Below are 19,154 nucleotides of genomic sequence, written 5' to 3' on the forward strand. Positions count from 1 at the left end.
AGCCCGGTGCGGCAGCGGAGTGCCCGGGACCCTGGCACCGCGACCTGCGCGGACAGCAAACTTCGGGGGGGCAGCTCGCAAAAGGTCACCGGTACCGCAGGGGTAAACACTTCCCCGCGACTCCGTTTTAAACCTTTTGGTTTTTTTCCTGCCTTTGGATGATGCTGTTCGGAACCTATTACTGCTTTCTTACTTGCCAGAGCTTAGTGACGGAGAGAGGTGTCGGTTTGTAGGGGCACTTTACAACCTTCAGAGCATCTGGAGAGATTTCCTCACGGGGCAGAACACAGGGCTAGCTCGCTATAAACATAGAGATATTGCAAATGTGAGGAAGGGCGGAGGTGTTTAAGCAGGTGGGTCAGGCTGCAGCAAGTATTTAGGAAGACCAAGGCTGTGGTGGCAGAGAGCGAAGACCCATCTGTTGTTTCATCGTTTGTTTGTTTATTCCTCCTCCTCATGCCTTCCCCCTCCCTTAAATCCAGGCACCGTTCACGCCTCTTGCAAATGAGATTTGGGCGATGCTGAGAGAACAGCGTGTTGCATGGCGTGTATGTGCATGCATTCGCGGGGGTAGGGCACTCGGTCCTCAGCATTTGCCTGTGATCAGAAGAAAATAGGATGTGCCCATAGCTGGAGGAGTGACAATGCTAGCCGAGTGGGGCTCACCTGCTGGTGATCTTTGCAGAGGCATTTGAGGATTATTCAGCTCCAGAAGGTCTGTGTGAGGAGTGCTATCTCTGCTGTGGCTGAAAATAGGAGGTTCCTACCCCTACCTGTCTTAATTATTGCCACCAAAAGGACCATTTTGCCACCACTGTGGGAAGAAGTGCTTGCTGCCACTGACAAGGTAATGCTGTGGGTTGGGAGAGGGTATTTATGTGCCCTGGATTGTGGACAGAAACCTTGTGGATGAAGGAGGGACTCTTCCCCCCCCCCTTCCCTTCTTGCTTTTGCTCTGTGCCCTGGTAGATGGAGGACTAGCACAACTCCTGGGGCACCAACAAGCCAACTGGTGGGGTACCTCTCTAGGGGCTGCAGGAGCATCACAGGGTCAGGGTGCTGGACGGCTCCTGGCGCTGATCCCTCTCGAGGAGCATGATTCGTGTGGGGCTGCAGGGACTGGGGGTACTGTCATACCTGGGCTTGGTGATGTGTGATACAGTCCCTCTGCTCACAAGTGGGGATTTGTCTTGCTAGGAAGGTATAATGGAAACGGGAATGTATTTGTTTTCCAGAGACAGCCAGGCTTAGCTCAGCCACAGACTTTTCTGTGTGACCTTGGGACAAATCACTTGGCTCTGCTCAGTGAGTCCCGTCTGTTACTTATTTAATAATCAAAGCTAATCCTCCCACGTGCGAAAATGATTCATTATGGGTTGAAGGGGACAGTGATAACCCTAGCCGAGCATGGAGACAGAGACCTAAGCACCAGTGTGGATGCGCACATGCATGTCTGTCTGTGTGCACAGCCGCTTAGTTGTGGCAGCACAGGTAGCTATGTTGGGAGTTAATCTCCTCCAGTAGTTTTCTCTAAGACCCAGATCTATGCATGTATTATTAAAAAATGCGACCCTGCATGCCAAATGTGACCACCGTGGCATTTTTTACCACCGGTTGATTTCTAGGTTGTTTTATTTTTGTCTCTCCCTTCCCCAGACCTGGCTGATGGCAAACGCCGGCGGCGGGCGGTGCTCAGCACCAGGGACAGCGTCCGCTCCTCGCTGCCCGCTGCTCTCACCGCTGCCCGGCGGCAGCCCTGTCCCCCACCCCGGGGCCCCGCCACCCCGACAGCCTCACTCACATCCCATCTCTTCCCTGAGAAGCAATTCCCGGTGATGGGGAGGGGGTGACTGGGTGCAGGGAGAGCCAAGATGTTTCTTTCTCCTACAAAGTAGGGGATCATCTCAAAAGTGGCAGAGGATCATCTTGAAAAAACACCACTCTAAATCCTGAAAGGGAAAAATGTATAGAGGAGTTAACTTCCAGGCTCTTTAAATTCCCTATGACTTGGGTTTTTTTGATTACCATATTCCTAAACATTTTTATCGCATGCTAATCTTTTGCGAATTCTCAAATACTTTGACTACATTTTAATATTTATGTAACACGATCACAGCATTAATCATTGTTTCAAATGTTCACAGAGTATTTTTTGGGTCCCTACATGGCTTTTGTGTCATTTTATCCTCCTGCATAGTTATGACATTGCTGGCATAGTGGCATCCCACCATAACCACTCTTGTTGCAACTTGCTGGAAAATGTTTTCAGAAACTGCTATTGCCTTTTCTTGATCACCTCCTCCATCCCATACAGTTTTATTAATTGTTAAAATGTCTAGGATTATAGAAGAAAACCCACCTGGGCTATTAGTTCCTGCATCACATGGTATAAGTGGGTTTTGGTAACAGCAACAATACGTAGTACATTTGGCAAAATTACAAAGACCATTGCAAGTTTCCCTGGGAAATTAAGCACCTACATATTAAAGCCAAAATTGTTTCAGCAACCTGAAAGTGTGTGTAAACGCAACATGGGGAAGAACTTCCAGGGATTCCTAAGGATCTTGTTGATAATTAAAACATTCTCTGGTTATTAGCTATGAAGAAATGAGATCAACTCTTCAGTCTGTCATTTCCAGTGGACATTCTAACCAAATGGTGAAAATTCTCCCTTACTGCTTTGCTTTTTCATATTTCTAAGTGGAATTATGGAAAACTGGTTTGTAGTCTCTCCTTTTGTATAAAGCAAGGTTGTTTTTTTTGTTTTGTTTTTTTGGTCAAAGATCTTGATCTAATGTCCACTGGAATTCGCAGAACTGATAATATAATGAAAAATGTTGGCTTGGTGTTGGGTTTTTTGTTTGTTTTGTTTTGTTTGCGCACAGAAAAAAAGAAACCATAGTAGGAATCTCAAAACAGAAGAGGGTGCTCATATTTTAAGATTTTCAAATAAGGACCGTTTGAACGCGTCAGGTTTTGTGTGACCAAAGTGCATCACCTCTGAGGAATGGGTAGGGGAGACCTCCTTCTGCAAAATGAGCCTCCCCAAAACATTAGGAGATAGATTCCAGAACAGCTTGAATGCAAACCTTGGAGTTTGAAATGCCATAGCAGAACTCAGCAAAGCTTTGCATCCTCAGTGTACTTTCTCCTAACATTGGTCCAAATCAAGATGAGCTGGGAGGTTTCTCTCTTTATGTAACTGTTTCTAAGGCTGTTCCATATTTTGCTACTGTTAAGTTCTTCACTGTGAGAGAAGTGACGTGACTGACTCTGAACAATTCAGTTGCTGCTTGCTATGGTTTTGCCTTCTCTGATGACAAAACATAGGTGAATTCCTTGGGATATACTGATTTGATCCATATCAACACATATCATCTAATTTGTGATGGATTTAAATTAATTATGGTAGGGATTGTAAATGAATGCCTGGAAAGCATTTAATCAGCAGGTACAATGGCTTAAAGTTATACAAACATAACATATAAGTAAATTTTGTCACTACAAGTGAATGGATTTTAAGGACGTTAGGTTTTGTGATTTTTCTGATCCTAAAAATCCTTTAAGGCGAACTTTAAACTTTAGATAAGTCTTTACAGATATTTGACCAATAGTATTCTTCTGAGAAGCACAGAACATATTCCTAAGTGCTTTCCTCGACTGGGCCGTGAGTTCTATTACAACACTGTTCTTTGATTAAGTAATCTGATGTTTTATTTTTATTATTTAAATCTGCCTGAAAATTCAGAAACTGTGAACAAGCCTGCTGTAAACTTATGAAAGTGTAACAAACAAGAAACCCAAAGGGAAGCGTTGTTACTTCTCTCGTTTAACTCCCCCACCCCCCACCCCCATGATACAGATGAGAATAAATAAAAAAATTTCCTTCGGCGAGTGGATGTTTTGCCTGTGAGAGGCCGTGGTGCCACGCGGGCTCAGATTGCAGAGCCCAGGTGCCTCGCTGCGGGCTCGCTAGTGGGCGCTGCTATAATAATGTAAGCCCCGGTGGAAAGGGGGTCACCCTGCAGCTTTGAACACACTTACACCTGCGGGAGCAGAAGCCCTTAACAACAGTCAGATGCATCCCTTGTATAAACTCTCGGCCACAAATATAGTGGAAAATCAGCTCTTTGTGAACCGCTGCTCACTGTCTGATTTTTGATCAAGTTGTTTAATAATGCCCTTAGATATTAGAGTGCTTTTTGTTTCTTTTGGTCTCTACAGACTGCAAGTACTGATGGACATGCATTTGAGATTGGTATAATTTTGAAAGATTTATATATTTTTAATAACAAAAGATTTGTGTGATGTTTCATGGAATATTACAGATGCTCATTTTCTACTCGGTTAAACCTCAACATGAAGTAGCTGGAACTCTGCCCTAAGGGAACAGCTGAGAATTTCTTCTGACAGAGTCTGGCATGAAGTTTGCATTGCCAGGGAGAACAGAGGTCACAGGAACATGTTGAGTGCTTCATCAGATCTGTGTCTTCAGTCATCTGGGTAGTATGTAAACTTTTGTCTGAGGCGAGACTGAATGAAGGACTGATAGGCAGTGTTATTTTTCCGTCCTACTTCTTCTGCAATTGCTCCAAGCCTCAGGTTAGTGTACCAGAAGACTGAGACCAAAGTGTCCTCTATCGTTAAAGCATGTGTCTTCAGGATAAGTTTATAGTTAAATCCATAACAGAAATAAGCAAGAAGCATTGACACACTAGTAATTAAGTACCTGATTCCATTTCACTTATGGTTCTGTCAATTTAGGATAAGTACATTGCTGATGAAGAAATTGAACAGCGTGAAAAATAAATGTGATCATAGGTGCTGTGCATGTTGTCCACCAATGAAAACAAAGCAGATAAATTATTAAATGGGAAACAATTCCCATTACTTTGTGCATGCACTCAGGAGTTCACTGTCTTTGAAACTGCTGATATGTCTGTTCTCAATCTGAGGGCTATGGCATGTCAAATTCCCTTTAGGATTATCTCTAACAAATTAAACAAGAGTTATATTTAAGCTTATGAAATTTTACTTAATTTTGTTTTAGTACTCATCCTGGTTGTAATAATAAGCTGCCTGTGGTAAGAGAGAATTGTAATCAAAACATGAAGGAACTTGTATGTGATTCTTTTGGGAAAGAAGCACAGTGAAATTGTATATTTGAATAGTTCCCTTGGCCATCTTCTCTTCAGGAAGACTTTCTCCAGGAAATATTATTAGTGTGTTTAGTCTACCAACTCTCTGCTCAACCATTTTGCCTGAAATAGGATTTGTTACCTGATTATTCTCAGGATATCTTCTCATGCATGGCCAGCTGTGCCCATTGGAAGGATGACAGGCAATAAACACAAATTGAAACACTGGAAATTCTGTTTAAATATATATTAAAAAATCTTCTTTTTACTGTGACTGTGGTCAAACGGGTTGCCATAAAATTTTGCTGTCTCTCCACCCTCAGAGACATTATGAGCCTGAATGGACATGAAAGAGATATTAAGAACCTGACTGGACATGAAGCTAAGAAATGTGTTTTAATTGAACTTACAGTAAGCAGAGGGAACGGACCACATAACTTCCTGAACTGGCTTTCCACCTCAACCATTCTGTTCTTAAGTTTATGAGTGCAAGACCAGAGAACAAGATCTCTATTATGCAACACGAATACATTGAAATATTTGTCAATATAAATTCCAAGTTGTTTCATTACATTGTGAAAATATTGACTTCAGGTGCTTTGGATGTGAATCCTAAGCCCAATACTATAAAACAGAAGCAGTGTTCTCAGTGTAATTAGGAAAGTTTTAAGTCCTAAGTAAATTGACCTTAGCTTTAATCTAGTGAAGACCGTTCATTAATTGTGGAGCAACCACAGCCTGCATCTGGCCCCTTCTTTCCCCTTGGATGCCATGGAGAGGAAAGGTTTTATTGTTTTCAGAAATAGGAATCCCCCAGCTATGACATATCCTAATATTGTGAAACCAGAAATATGAAGGAGCCCTTCAGCTTAGTCTCACTCTTTACCCTGTAATTTTATACTGATAGACACAACTATAAGCAGAGAAGAGCCAACAGGTGCTCTTTGGATGGAAGAAGTAAAAATCACCTTCCTTCCCTCTCTTTCTCATATATCCTGTATGGAAATTTTTAATCCATAAACACAAGACCAAAAAAATTGGTGAATATGAGTAGAAGAATTAAAATGATGGATTAGATTTTTTTTTGTACCACAAGCTCTCCCCAAGCCCCTGAACTGTCTCTGTTTGCACATCTGCAGATTCAAAGGCAGATGGGTTATAAAAAGGCATCTAATTGTATATCCAGTTACAGTCTGCAGCAGAGCTGGCACTTGTCTACATATACTTGTGTTCTGGATACGTAGCCTTAATTTGAGAAGTTCAGAAAAATAAGTATCCATGGTGTTAAGTAACAGAGTACTATTTCTCTTCAAATATTAGTAAGCTTATAAATAATTAAAAATTTTTAAAGTCATAACACAATTAATTAATGGTATAGGAATTTAAGAGCTCTGATCTTGTACAAGGATTTCCCCTGTAGTTCATCCTTTTGACTGTTTCAAATTATATGGTACCAACTTCAGAGTGATGGAATAAATAATTGCAAGACATAAGCAATAGTGATAGTCTGTAATTAGGGACTAATTAACCTGAACTGAATTGCTGTTATTCCTTAGTGGCAAAGGGTTGCAGTATTGATAAGCCAACTCTTCACAGAATAAAAAAAACCCCAAACCTTCTTAAAGTGTTTTACAGTTGTCTGAAACTTATTTTATTATTGGCACTTTATATTACTAAAATTAATATTACATGAACTTATTAATATTGCAATTAACATTTAAATATTATATTAATTGTTTCCTCTTTCTAAGGATTTGTGTTTTATTTTGGAATACTCACTCAAAGTCACTCACTCCTCTGTGAAAATAATTTATAATTTATATATCTTGGTAAAATAATAGAGAAAGCCTAGCATCAAGCAGAAGAATATTTTTATATTTGTGTGTCTCATCTTCAGAATCAGAAAGAATTTCATTGTGTCACTATACAGAATGAACTAGCTGTGAGGAGTAAATTCAAGATTAAAATCCTGTGAGATTTTCAACTAGAAGAAACAGAGGTAGATTTTCAATGGTGACGGTTTCTTTCACTTTACAATATGTACGCACTGTTAGAGTCATTGTTAATGGATTAGAAGTGATTGATGGTGTCTGAAATGTATGAAATTTTAAATTATTTTTTATATTGCATTGAAAGATTTATGTCAATAAAACTGAGACGGGGGTCTTCCCCAGAATTTTGCAGTTCTTTTGTTAAAAATTAAATTGGGCATACTGGTTCCCTATGTAGATCAACATCTTAGATGTAAAAGTGCACTTACCTTTCTGTACTACCAATGTATTCACTGGCAGGTGAGATGGTACTTATGTGCTCACGGATCAAGACCTGGCAAACAACTGTTTAAGTACTATATTTGAAACTGGAAACCTTCTGCTGTAAATCCACTGCCAGGTGCAGAGCATTTTCAAATATATTTTCTGGTTCCACAGGTTAACCACAGCCCAAGATGTGAAGTGTTTGCTGATTTATTTATTTATCTGTCCTTCAGCAACAGTGAAGATGAGTGCAGATTGCATTTCAGTCTATAGGTAAATGTAGCTGATCAAATATTTTTGGAATTAGTACATCTCTACAGTGTTTATGTTGACTTTGTGATACCAGTGGAGACTGTAGGGTTGCATACAGTATAAGGATTTTTCAAATTGCTTTTTGATGATTTTTGAAGTAAGGATGTAAAAAGATGAAAATAATTCCATTGCTTTGCTGGTTTAGAATTATTGTTTCTTTGCTTAAAACAAATATAAGTATTAATAATAAAAACAGTTTTCTTAATCTTGCTTAAAAGCCAACTTATTTCACATTGCATTTTACAAAACAAAAACAGATTTATACATTCTGCATTCCTTAGAATAAAAGCTTTGTGTGTCAACAGCAGTTTCCTAGTGCTGGAATGGAAAATAGAGTGCAGTCCAGGGTACATTAGTGTAGCATATGTATATTAGAGATATAGAAAATGTCTGAAATTAAAGGGAGTTGTTTTCGAAGACATGTATTAGAAATGGCAGCACACCTTTCTTCTGTAGAACTAAATACTTGCCAGTCTTTTGTGCATTTGAAAGCATTTCCTCAAAGAATTTTTAAATGTGATTTTCGAAAAGAAAGAAGTTGATTTAAACCGGCAGAAGTACAAGCCTAAGATTGTAAAACACGTAAGTGAGATAAAGTTTTCCAGCTTGAAAACGATGAAAGGAAGAATATGCAGTAGACAATGTATTACAGGCATTGACCACTGTAGAAATAGGTGCAATTTTAGAAAAGATTGTAAGATTTTGTATCTTAATATATAAGATATATTTTGCTGACTTTATAAATAATTTTAATGATCTTTATTTGTTTATTAATTTTTGAAGGGCATGAGGATTATGACCTTATGTGCAGCTCTGCATAGCTGTCCACTTGGAGATGATGGTGACTCCTTAGAGAACAGATGCCAACTCCTGGTTAACAATCAGTATAGAGCTCCTTCTCTCCAGAAGATTTGATAACTGCTTTTCACCAGCTCTCCAACTTTTTTCCATCATGTTGTCTTTACCAGCCTAAAATTTCCTAAAATGGTCCTTTTGCTGTTCCTTGCAATCCTGCTGTTGAAGGAAGATGTCTGCGGGAACTTTGGGCTTTTTGTTTCAGCACAGGCAAATGAGAGAAGAGTGGTTGCACACATGCCTGGTGATATTATCATTGGAGCTCTATTCTCTGTCCATCACCAACCAACTGTTGACAAAGTTCATGAGAGGAAATGTGGAGAGGTAAGAGAGCAATATGGTATTCAGAGAGTGGAGGCAATGCTACATACCCTTGACAGAATTAATTTGGACCCCACACTGTTGCCAAATATAACACTAGGATGTGAAATAAGGGACTCCTGCTGGCATTCTGCTGTGGCTCTGGAGCAGAGCATTGAGTTTATAAGGGACTCTCTCATTTCTTCGGAAGAAGAGGAAGGGATGGTGCGATGCGTGGATGGATCATCGTCGTCTTTCCGCTCCAAGAAACCCATTGTTGGTGTCATTGGGCCTGGCTCCAGCTCTGTTGCTATCCAGGTCCAGAACTTGCTGCAGCTTTTCAATATACCTCAGATCGCTTATTCTGCCACAAGCATGGACCTAAGTGACAAAACTCTGTTCAAGTATTTTATGAGAGTGGTGCCCTCTGACGCACAGCAAGCAAAGGCGATGGTGGACATTGTCAAACGGTATAACTGGACCTACGTTTCTGCTGTACACACCGAAGGTAAGAGGTCGCTTTTTACCACATAAAAATACTCTGATGTGGTCTAATTGATGGATGATGATAGTTTGATGTTGTTGGATTTTTGCCAGTCAGCTCTCAACAGCATAGACTTTTACTTAATAATAACTTTATATTCTCTCTGGGTCTGAAGTAGCATCTGAAGTAGCTTCATATTGTCAATGGCTGTAACACATGGGATGGTGTGTGATCTAGGGCCGCTCATTGGTAACAGTGCTTGATCTGAACTCTCCAAACTTAATTTAATTTAGTTGACATTTATTTATTTTTCTTTATCTACTAATATGTAGAATAATAATTATGACTATTTTTGAATCAATGGGTAGTGGGAAAGCATCTGGTCTTAGTGCAGATGAGAGGTAAATCATCATTTGAAACTGTAGCTGAGTCAGAATGTGTTCCTGCTTAAAAACATGCAATTCTGACTAATATTTGAATGCAAGTTGTTCCAGCTCCTCAATATATATATATATATATATATATATATATATATATATATATTTATCCTTTTTACAGTACTCCATGGAGTATTGCACCACTTCTTCCTCTGCCTATGGGCATTGGTTTTGGGATGGAGCAAGGGAAGTTTCCTTGAATTCCCTCACACATTTATGAGCCATCAGGATCCAGAAAATCAGAACTGTGTGTTAAATTGCTTTCCTCTTTTTATTTATATGACATAAAGCTTAAGCCTTTTACCCAGCATTCAGAAAAGTATGTGATTAAAGGGAAATGCAATGGAAATGGAAAAGTGCACTTGATTTCATTACTTCTTGTACTGATAGAATTGAGTTCATCTTGCTGGAAGTGACTACAATTTGATACTGTCTTAAGAGCATGTTTTGTCAGGCCTTGCCTATGACACCAGCATTTAAGGAGTTTTATGGAATTAAGTTCTGTGATGAGTTTTAAGACCTCACCACATTGCCTCTGTTCAAATAAACAGATGCTGAATGGCAGGCTCAGAATACAATCTGAGAATGAAAAATGTTAAGAGATTGAGTAGTGGTGGTGACGTTGCTGAACAGTGGCAGATGCTGCTGGCTTTATTATAACCAATAGAGAGCAGATTGCCCTTCCCACACACTGAGTATGTTTCTCTGGCAGGCTTTATACTATTCGGAGCCCCTTCTGAGGAGATGCTGGTCCAACAATATAATGTCGAGATGTCTTTCCTCCTATGGATATCCAGGGAACTTATTCTGCAGTATTAAAAAAAAAAAGTTAGAATTTGCATGTGGATTGCTGCAACCATGTTTCCATAATGATAGTGAGAGCTTGTAAATAGCTGAACCTTTTTTTGTATGGGGATGCATGAATACAGTTACAGTTTAATCTAAAACTTCAGTGTTCAAAACAGTTTATAAATCACTCTACATGACATCATGTAGTGAGGGTATCCTGTACCAGCTGATTCCTTTGGCATTGTTAGGTGTGCAGCTTACCCTTCACAAATATGTATGAGTAACATCATGGTCAAAAATAATGCTACTAACAATAGCGTAAGATTTTATATCCTGAATACTTTTGATGACTCATCTAGTTTGTGCAATGAACAACTTTTACACCTCTCCTTATTGAGATGGGATGTTTTTATATTCAGTGTGGGAATAGTCATGCTTATATCAAAGTCTGATTCTTCACAGAGTGAAAATATGTACTTTTTCCACTTTCTGTGGACACTCTTTGGAGCAGATGGTAGCATATGGCATGTTAATCTTACAGCAGAGGAACTTTGTACTCTGCACTGGAAAGAAGGGAATAGGGACACAAGGGTTGGAGTGGGATATAGATGCTGTGGACAAGATGAGGAGTAAACGAGAGAAGAACTGAATGTGAAGAAGGAGAAAAAAATTATATATATAGCACAACATGTGCCTGCTTCTGCCGTTATTAAAGAGGATATGATAGGTGGAGCATTGTTAAAACCTGAGACTTCATTCATAGCATATTTACAGCAATATAATTTTGGACTTCAGTGAAAGAGCATTAAAAACTTGGGTGAATCTTAGGATCCTATCATCTAGTTGCAATGGAGATGAATAGACTCTCAGGTAAAACATCAAAAGTTTAATTACAATAAAACAGATGGCATTTATGATGGAATAAAAAAAATACTAGCTGATCAAAATACTTCTTTGAAATGTGACAATGTATGATCTTCAGGGCACTTTCTAAGGACTGTGGCACATGTTATCCCTTGTATTATTTTTAAGCCACCTTTAAAGACCCCTACACATTAATGCTGAAGAAAAGGAATTGAGTAAATAAGCAAAAGAGAGATTACTTATTTATTTATTTATTTATTTATGTTGTAATTATTTTTAATTTTACTGTGGCATCTTGTAATTTATTCTAAATATGCCACTCAACTTGGTGTCCTACATTCACAGGTATTATTTCAAACAGAAAAAAATTTTGAATCCTTCTCCTTGAGATTTTTACTAATGTAGGATCCCAGAAGATGCTATAGAAGGTAGTCCTGCTTTTGACACATAGAAGGTACTTCTGACCAGCTACATTCATTATCTTTAACTAATTTTCATTCATTAATTTGCTTATTAACCATATTCTTCTGATCTTTGTGATCATATTCTGATCAATATGGTCTTTGGCTTCTGTGAATAATTTCCATGGAGAGGGTGGATCCTCTCCTCCAAAGCTGGATGGAGAGCAAGAAAGAGACATGAAAAACCTATTAGTTTCATTCCTTTGGTAGTCTCATCAGCAGATAAATTTATAGGCCTCTTTTGGTTCTATTATAAGAAAAGCCTGGCATACATGAACAATTTCATAATAAAAAGCTTTTTGTTTGAATCTTTCCTTATGAGCTTACCAACTATCTTTGCCTGCAGTGGATTAATGTTTTGGAAGGTTGATCTGAAGTTGTGTTGTTAAATCCTTACTTAAGACTTACAGATTTAAAATACACAAAAGAATGTTGATTCTCGTAAACTTAACTCCTTTGACATTTAGCATCAAAAATTAAACTAGGTGATGCCTCCAGGTTTACAAGTGACCTCTAAAAGTAAATATTTTTCCTAAAAATGGGAAGGTAGCAAGGACAGCTGTCAGCATAGCTCTTGTAATTTTGAGGAGGAAGGTTCTTCAATCCCTTCAATAGAAAATGTGAGCAACAAATGAATGACATTTCTCATTAAATAAAAGTCATACTTTTGTAGTGTATTTTACATAGGCCAATCAGAAATCTTTGCAAGTCTTAGTCTTGGGTTGTAACTCTGTCTTGGCTCTGTCAGGAATCATTATCATCACCTTCCCCCTCTCTCCAACTTTTTCTTACATTATTACTTGTGGTACTCTACTCTGAACCAACCGGGCTTTAAAATAAAATTTTTCATGCACAATGAGGACTGCTTTCTAAAAAGCCATATCAGTTCTGAGGTTCAGTCCGCGCTGCAGCCCCATGAGCAGACAAGTTAGCAGTGCATGGCAGGGAAATAGGAATGAGCAGGAATGAGGGAAACTGGGATATGAAACTCCTTGTACTAAGGACCTATCACTCGAAGCCTGAAGCAATTGTCTCAAAATTTATGGGTTACTACAACAGGCATACAAGGGTGTGCTGGAGTTCCTACTGATCCAACTCTTTCAGTTGATGTTACAGATTTTTTTTCCACTTCTGTGGTAGGAGCATAGGTTAAACAAACTTTCCTTAAAATTAAACCAACATTCACTTCTTAAACCAACTTCACAGACAGACAGCAAGTCAATAATGCAACCAAGAACTGTGTGTGTGCTTCTGTCTGAGGAAAGGTAGCACAGCAGAGAGAAGGCCCCTTATTTAGTCTCGCAGACTTACAAGAATGTTTGAGATCCTTTTTAGCTCATGTAACTGTTGCCCACCTCTGTGGAAAATAATGCTCACAGGAAGGTGTAGAAATGGAAATTTGTGTGTGTGTTTTTGGGTGGTGATGGTTGGCAGGCTCATGCACCATGGGGATTTTTCTCAGCCTTTTCTTGCTTAACCACTTGACACCACAGTTAATTGAAAATGGTGGGAGAAATCTGGAAGAGTCTGGCTGGCTTCCGAAAGAGACAGAGTTGCCTGTTTACCTCATTTCCCATATGAAAGCATTCCCTGGTCTTTTTGAAAGATCAAAGAAAAATACGTGCAATTTTCTCTTCTCCAGTAACTGAGGTTTGAAAGCTTCGTTCTGAAAGCCAGTTTGAACTCAGTACCCTCCTGTTAAGCAGACTGACATTTGGATCAGGCCTTCCTAGTCAGAGACAAGATCAATCCCTGAGAATCTCTGCTTAAAATTTGCCTGGAGTCAAATTAATTAATAACTAAAAAGACAATTTTCATTGCCATTGGAAACCATTTATTTTGCTGCACTGAATGGGGTGAAGAGGTGATGTTTGCTGGAAAAATAGAACTGTACAGGGGTACAATTGAAACACAATAAGCCAAATATATTAGGGGTGGCAAGGGAGGCATTTATTCTGGTTATGTAAAAAGTGTAATTCGCTTTTGAAGGCAGCCCTTAAGAAATAAGACAGTTTGTTGACATTTTCTTCAGGCAGCTCTTCAGGTAAACATTGAATGAAACTCATCCTTAAAGTCCTCTGTGTTGAACTCCACTTTCCTCCATTTAAATTAATCATAAGTGCATATAAAGAGGTGGTTCACATTTATTTTCTTGGGATGTAATCTGGCAAGCATAACAAAAGCAGACTGCTTTTTCCCTGCACATAAAGGTTATTTCACACAGTTCCTTTAATTTTTGTTCAAATGTGTCTGGTTAAAAGACTTTTTTTGCCCCCCTCCTTTGCTCCCCAATAAAAAGCTAAATCAAAATTAGTCATAGTCTGTGAGAATAGGAAGAAGAAATGAATGAAAGAACTGCAACAAGTTGATGTTAAACCAGTTGCCTGGAACACACTGTATTTACATGAAGTCTTTACTTTAGACTCTAGATTTGTCTCCTTTAGAGACAACAATTGTATCATGGTCAAAAATATTATTTGCTTTTCACAAAGTAATACAATTGAAATTTGAGTTAATTTTATTTGAAGCAGAGGTGAAAGTTTTAATGATTTATATGCAGAAAAAAACCCCATGTTGAAATAATGTACCAAGAATGTCTGTGCTAGTCCATGAAAATATTTTTATTTGCAGACAAAATCTATTTCTAAAAATCCATTCTGAAAATTGAAGAATTTCCTGTCTAAAGACTGGAGAGTATTCTAGTCCAGCGACGTTTAATTTTTTCTATTGGATAAAATGTTTGGAGTTTTCTGAAATTATTTTTAAACTGTTTCAAACATAAAATTTGAGATCACAATTATCACAATTTGATATTCTCCTAATCATATTAATCTTCTAGCAAAACTGAAAAATATCTCTCATCTGAAAGAAAATATGGGGAAAAAATACTCAGTTCAAGTTCTAGTCCTTTCCTGTTGCTTGCTCATTTTTATTGAATATTGACATCTGAAAGAGGTAGCTGTTTCCTTGCCTAATTTCAAATATTGATCACAGTATCCCAATTGTGAAAAGTGAGCAAATGCTCTCTGCCAGCTGGGAATACTGAGACAGAAATGTGAAGCAACATTGAGTTAATGTTTGTCTTGCTCTGCAGTGAGTGACTGCCCAGACACCATTTTAACACCACTCAGACCAGACACACCTGCTGTGAAGGATCTTGGCTTACAGAAAAATATAAAGTGAGGGGTATACTCTGCATTCTGTGAGTGTAATGGGGATGAAAATTCTTAGGGAAAATACCACGAGACTGCAAAAGGAATATGCGCAAGGAGGTGTGCTATTCTAAATCTTAAAAAGAAAACCAATTTTTAAATGAATGGAAGAAGGTGGACTTAGCTAAGAGCAGGTTCATTCAGGTAGTCAAAATGTCACTTTGCTTCTTTTGTTTAGGGACTAAGTGTTTGGATGTCGCTTTTCCAGCCACTTAGACTCTTAGCAACTCAGTGGAAGTTTCAGTGTCATGAAATTTGCCTTCACTGAGAAGAAACAATAGGAGCCCAGCAACCTCCAGCTTCATCTTCCCTTTTTCCACTGCTCGAGGCCTGGAAATAGGCCAGTTACTGTCCCCATGCCCAGGCTGCACCTCTTCAATCAGAGAAGGATCTATAAAATTGATGAGATATGGAGATCTTTCAGAAAACAAAGTTTCACCACACAGTGCTTACTGGGTCATAGCAGTTTTATCAAAGATGATTCTTCTAATATGTGTTATCAGATGCCTCAGAGTAGTGGCAGCAATTCCTTTTCTGTATCCCTCATTGATATTTTGTCTTTGACATTAAAAAGTACATGCTATAGACCTGTTTGGAAAACAGATATTCCATGCAGTTAAAAAAAAACATTTTCTGAAGTAATTTTTGTCCCAAGTCATAATTCAGAGCTAAAATAGCAACATTTTTTAGTGAATAAAAGCTCTGAAAAAATTAGAATTTGGTCAAAATAAACGTCTTGACAGGTTTATATTAAGAGTTGATAAAAGATAACTTGATAAATCAAATGAGATCTTAGTTCTAAACTGTGTTCACTTTTAATTACTTTTCACAGATATTAGTGTTCCTTAACAGTTTTGGCAAAAAGTGTTTATTCAAGAAAGAGCTGGAAGTTTCCCTTATAACCCATTTTATTTAGCATGTCTTGTATTACCAATCCGGTACACAACTTAAACATTTTTGGATATATTGAAATGTATCCAAAATTAATCCAATAGTTCAGGAGAAGATGATAAACAAAGTTCCATTATTCACTATTTGAAAACATTTGTGGTACTTCTGAATCTGTGTTCCTTATTCTTCAAACAGTATATTTTTCTTTTTTCATGTATGTTCTAGTGGCAGGAAATTTAAATCATTAAATTGTTAAGTAATTTTTCATAGATTTTAAGGTCAAAACTAAATTTTGATATATGAGAAAAAAACCAAACCACCAAACCCCAAAAAACTCCCAAAGCATTGTTTCATATTTGTTGAAATAGATTCTTGAGAATTGAGATTAAATTATTGAGAATTCGCGGGTGATCTGAACACTCTTGAGATGGGAACCAGGAACAAGGGGAGAAGAGAGAAAAGAGAAAGAAGTCATCCAACACCATTGGAAGGACTAGGATTAGAACACACTTTTCAGAGTGCTAGTTTTAGACCACAAGTAGCTAAAGATTTTGCAAGAAACTAGGATTTAATTTCCGACAGAAACAAGGAAAAGAGACGATGTCCTGCACTTCTCAGTATCTTTATGCATCAAAAGCATATCGTACAGAGCTTAATAGTGCAGGAATTAAACCAATGATGCTTCAAAATGTGAAAATCCCTGTGCATTTAAGGAGCAGAATAGATATTTACATTGTCCATACATGAAGAATATTTTCTGTGCCTATAGGAGCTAATTTGTGATTTCTTCAAAAGCTAAGAAAGGCCAAAGGGCTTGTGCTGGATCTTTTAAATTTTCCGCCTTCCCTAAGGAAGTTCTGACTAGCTGATCCTTGAATCATGCAGGAGACAGTGATCTTGGAAGGGAGCCAAAAATTATAGATTTACTTTAATTTAGTTTGAAAGCCACTGGAGAGAGAATAATGTTGCATCCATCTTACTAAAACCTGATTGCAGGCTCATGATATGGAGGCAGCCCATGCTGTAATGCATGGTGTTTACATCATTATATTGTATGTGTATACATTAAAGGAGTGATTGGGAAGGTTACTAACAGAACAGTTGCCATCTACCTTGGCAACTGAATTTGCAGACAATGTTCCTCATAAATCACTGCCTTGTTTTTAAATGAACATAATGTAACTCATAATTGTGAATATACTGACTGGAAAAGAATGTATATAAGATTTCCTTTAGCTGAGGGGTTTGATTTCTCTTTTTGGAAGTCTGACAACATTTATGGCTGGCCAGATACATGGTCCAGGTGATATATGTGAAAGCCTCCATATAAAATCAATTACATTGTCAAAGGGCAAACAAACAATGTATGGGGAATGGCTTTTCTCAAAGTCCAATATATACTTGAAGAATTGCAAAGATAATATCTGGGGAGGATGGTAAACCATCACACTGAATGAGTCCCATGGCCAAAATCCAACCTAACTGTTGAGAACAGTGGAAGTATGAGGAAAATTCCTCCACAGACTGGTCCTCAGTCTGTTGTGATCTAGTCAGACGCCTCCTATTTGTCTTTAGCTAGGATTACATGGTTTTTTGTATCTTTTCTTCTTGAGACAGATTTCTTCTAACTTTATAGTTGACATTACGGGGGGTAGGAGGAAGAATAGAGGAAGTACTGACAAAAGAAAGGTGCAAAATTGTAGCGAGGGGACTGTGATAAGGATCTAGGAAATTTCAGAGAAGATAGCTACAGCAGACAATTCAGTTGTCCAAGACTGAGATTCTGAAGTGCATAAGGCGAGCATATATAAACTATGGTTGATCACACATGGCTGAATCACAGTACATGTTCACCCCTCCCTGGTTTGAATTTATAGAAATCTGTTCTCCATATCTTATTTCTGCTGTGTAGGATCGGTAATGAAATGACAGCTAGTTATTAGTAGTTATCACTTAGGCTAAAACATATTGTTTATGAAAATACACACAGAGCATCTTCACCTAAGGACCTCATGTAGAGACAGGGTTGATTTCACTATCAGGTAGTCTGTTCAGACTGTGAATTACTCATCCTTCAAATGAAATAACCAGCTGTTTTCTCCACCTATAGCCCTTAATTATGATAAGTTCTTCCCAGGAAAACCTTCTCTTCCCAGGCATTCTTCTAATTTTTATTTTGGTGAAACCAAAGAGCTATAGTTCTCCTGTCACTTCTGTAAATTGGCTTTTCCAGATGTTGAGTTTTTCTTATAGTCCTTGTATAAATCTTTCCAATTTTGTCAAATTCATTTTCAAGAACATATACCCTTTCTCTCAGAGAAATTGGCATTCTATTTTCTTCACCTTCAAGCCAGGCAGGACTTCAGCATACAGAGTGGTATTTCTTAATTTATTAGCAAACTAATACAGTGATGGCCTGTGAATATATACTATATACTGTTGATTTTTCCCTCTACAGTTACCTTCCTCCCTCTTGTCATAACTTCTGCTTATCTGGCTTACTATCTCACCATTCTCAAAGTTCAGAGGGTTTTTTTAAACCCACTATTTCTTTTCCGATTGCATTAATTCTTTACTGTTACCCCTGGTTAGATTTGATTGTTTTGCTCTTATCCCTCCCTGGTCAAAATAAGATTACCGATCGACTTTAGATAGATAGTTTCATAAATATGATAGGATGCACTGATTTGGAAATTTTGTAAACTTTTGGTTCATGTGACCCTGACTATCAAGCAATGCATACTGACCCCTGGATAAAATAAAGGCCATCATAATTACAGACTATTTTTAAAGTTCTTTCACCTAGAGAATCCAGACGTAGTCCCGATGAATTCTAAAGTTCAGGTTGAAGCTCCATATTCTCCTTTTAAAATGTATGATTCTAAGTAGATATATTTTTCAACAAGTCTACACTCTTAAAGCTTAATGTATTACAGTGGTTAAATTTGCAGATTTGGCATTTAGCGAAAAACAGGACATTTTTTCACATGCAAGCAAAGCATTGAAGGTGAAAGATAAACTGAAAATTTTCCTCTATTTTACTTTCAATAGGTTTCATACCCAACTTCAGTCTCAATTACATTAGGATTGGGTTCTTGAACACAATATGTGTTGCACTTGAAGAATTCAACACCATCAGGTTGCTTCAAATATGGT

General features: G+C 38.1%; 1 protein-coding gene across 2 annotated transcripts in view; it reads left to right on the forward strand.

The window, feature by feature from the left end:
- Positions 1-271: 271 nt before the first annotated feature.
- Positions 272-19,154, forward strand: part of GRM5 (glutamate metabotropic receptor 5) — a 244,159-nt gene continuing 225,276 nt past the window's right edge. The window contains exons 1-3 of one of the 2 annotated variants that reach the window (XM_030953066.1): positions 272-353; positions 686-847; positions 8,489-9,368. In XM_030953066.1, coding sequence (XP_030808926.1) covers positions 8,690-9,368 — 679 coding nt within the window. In that variant the 5' untranslated portion in view covers positions 272-353; positions 686-847; positions 8,489-8,689. Of the gene's footprint in view, positions 354-685; positions 848-7,617; positions 7,667-8,488; positions 9,369-19,154 lie in introns of those variants that run through there. The other variant, XM_030953076.1, reaches the window with a different exon arrangement.

This window comes from Camarhynchus parvulus, chromosome 1, assembly GCF_901933205.1.
Source record: "Camarhynchus parvulus chromosome 1, STF_HiC, whole genome shotgun sequence".
Classification (NCBI taxonomy): Eukaryota; Metazoa; Chordata; class Aves; order Passeriformes; family Thraupidae; genus Camarhynchus; species Camarhynchus parvulus.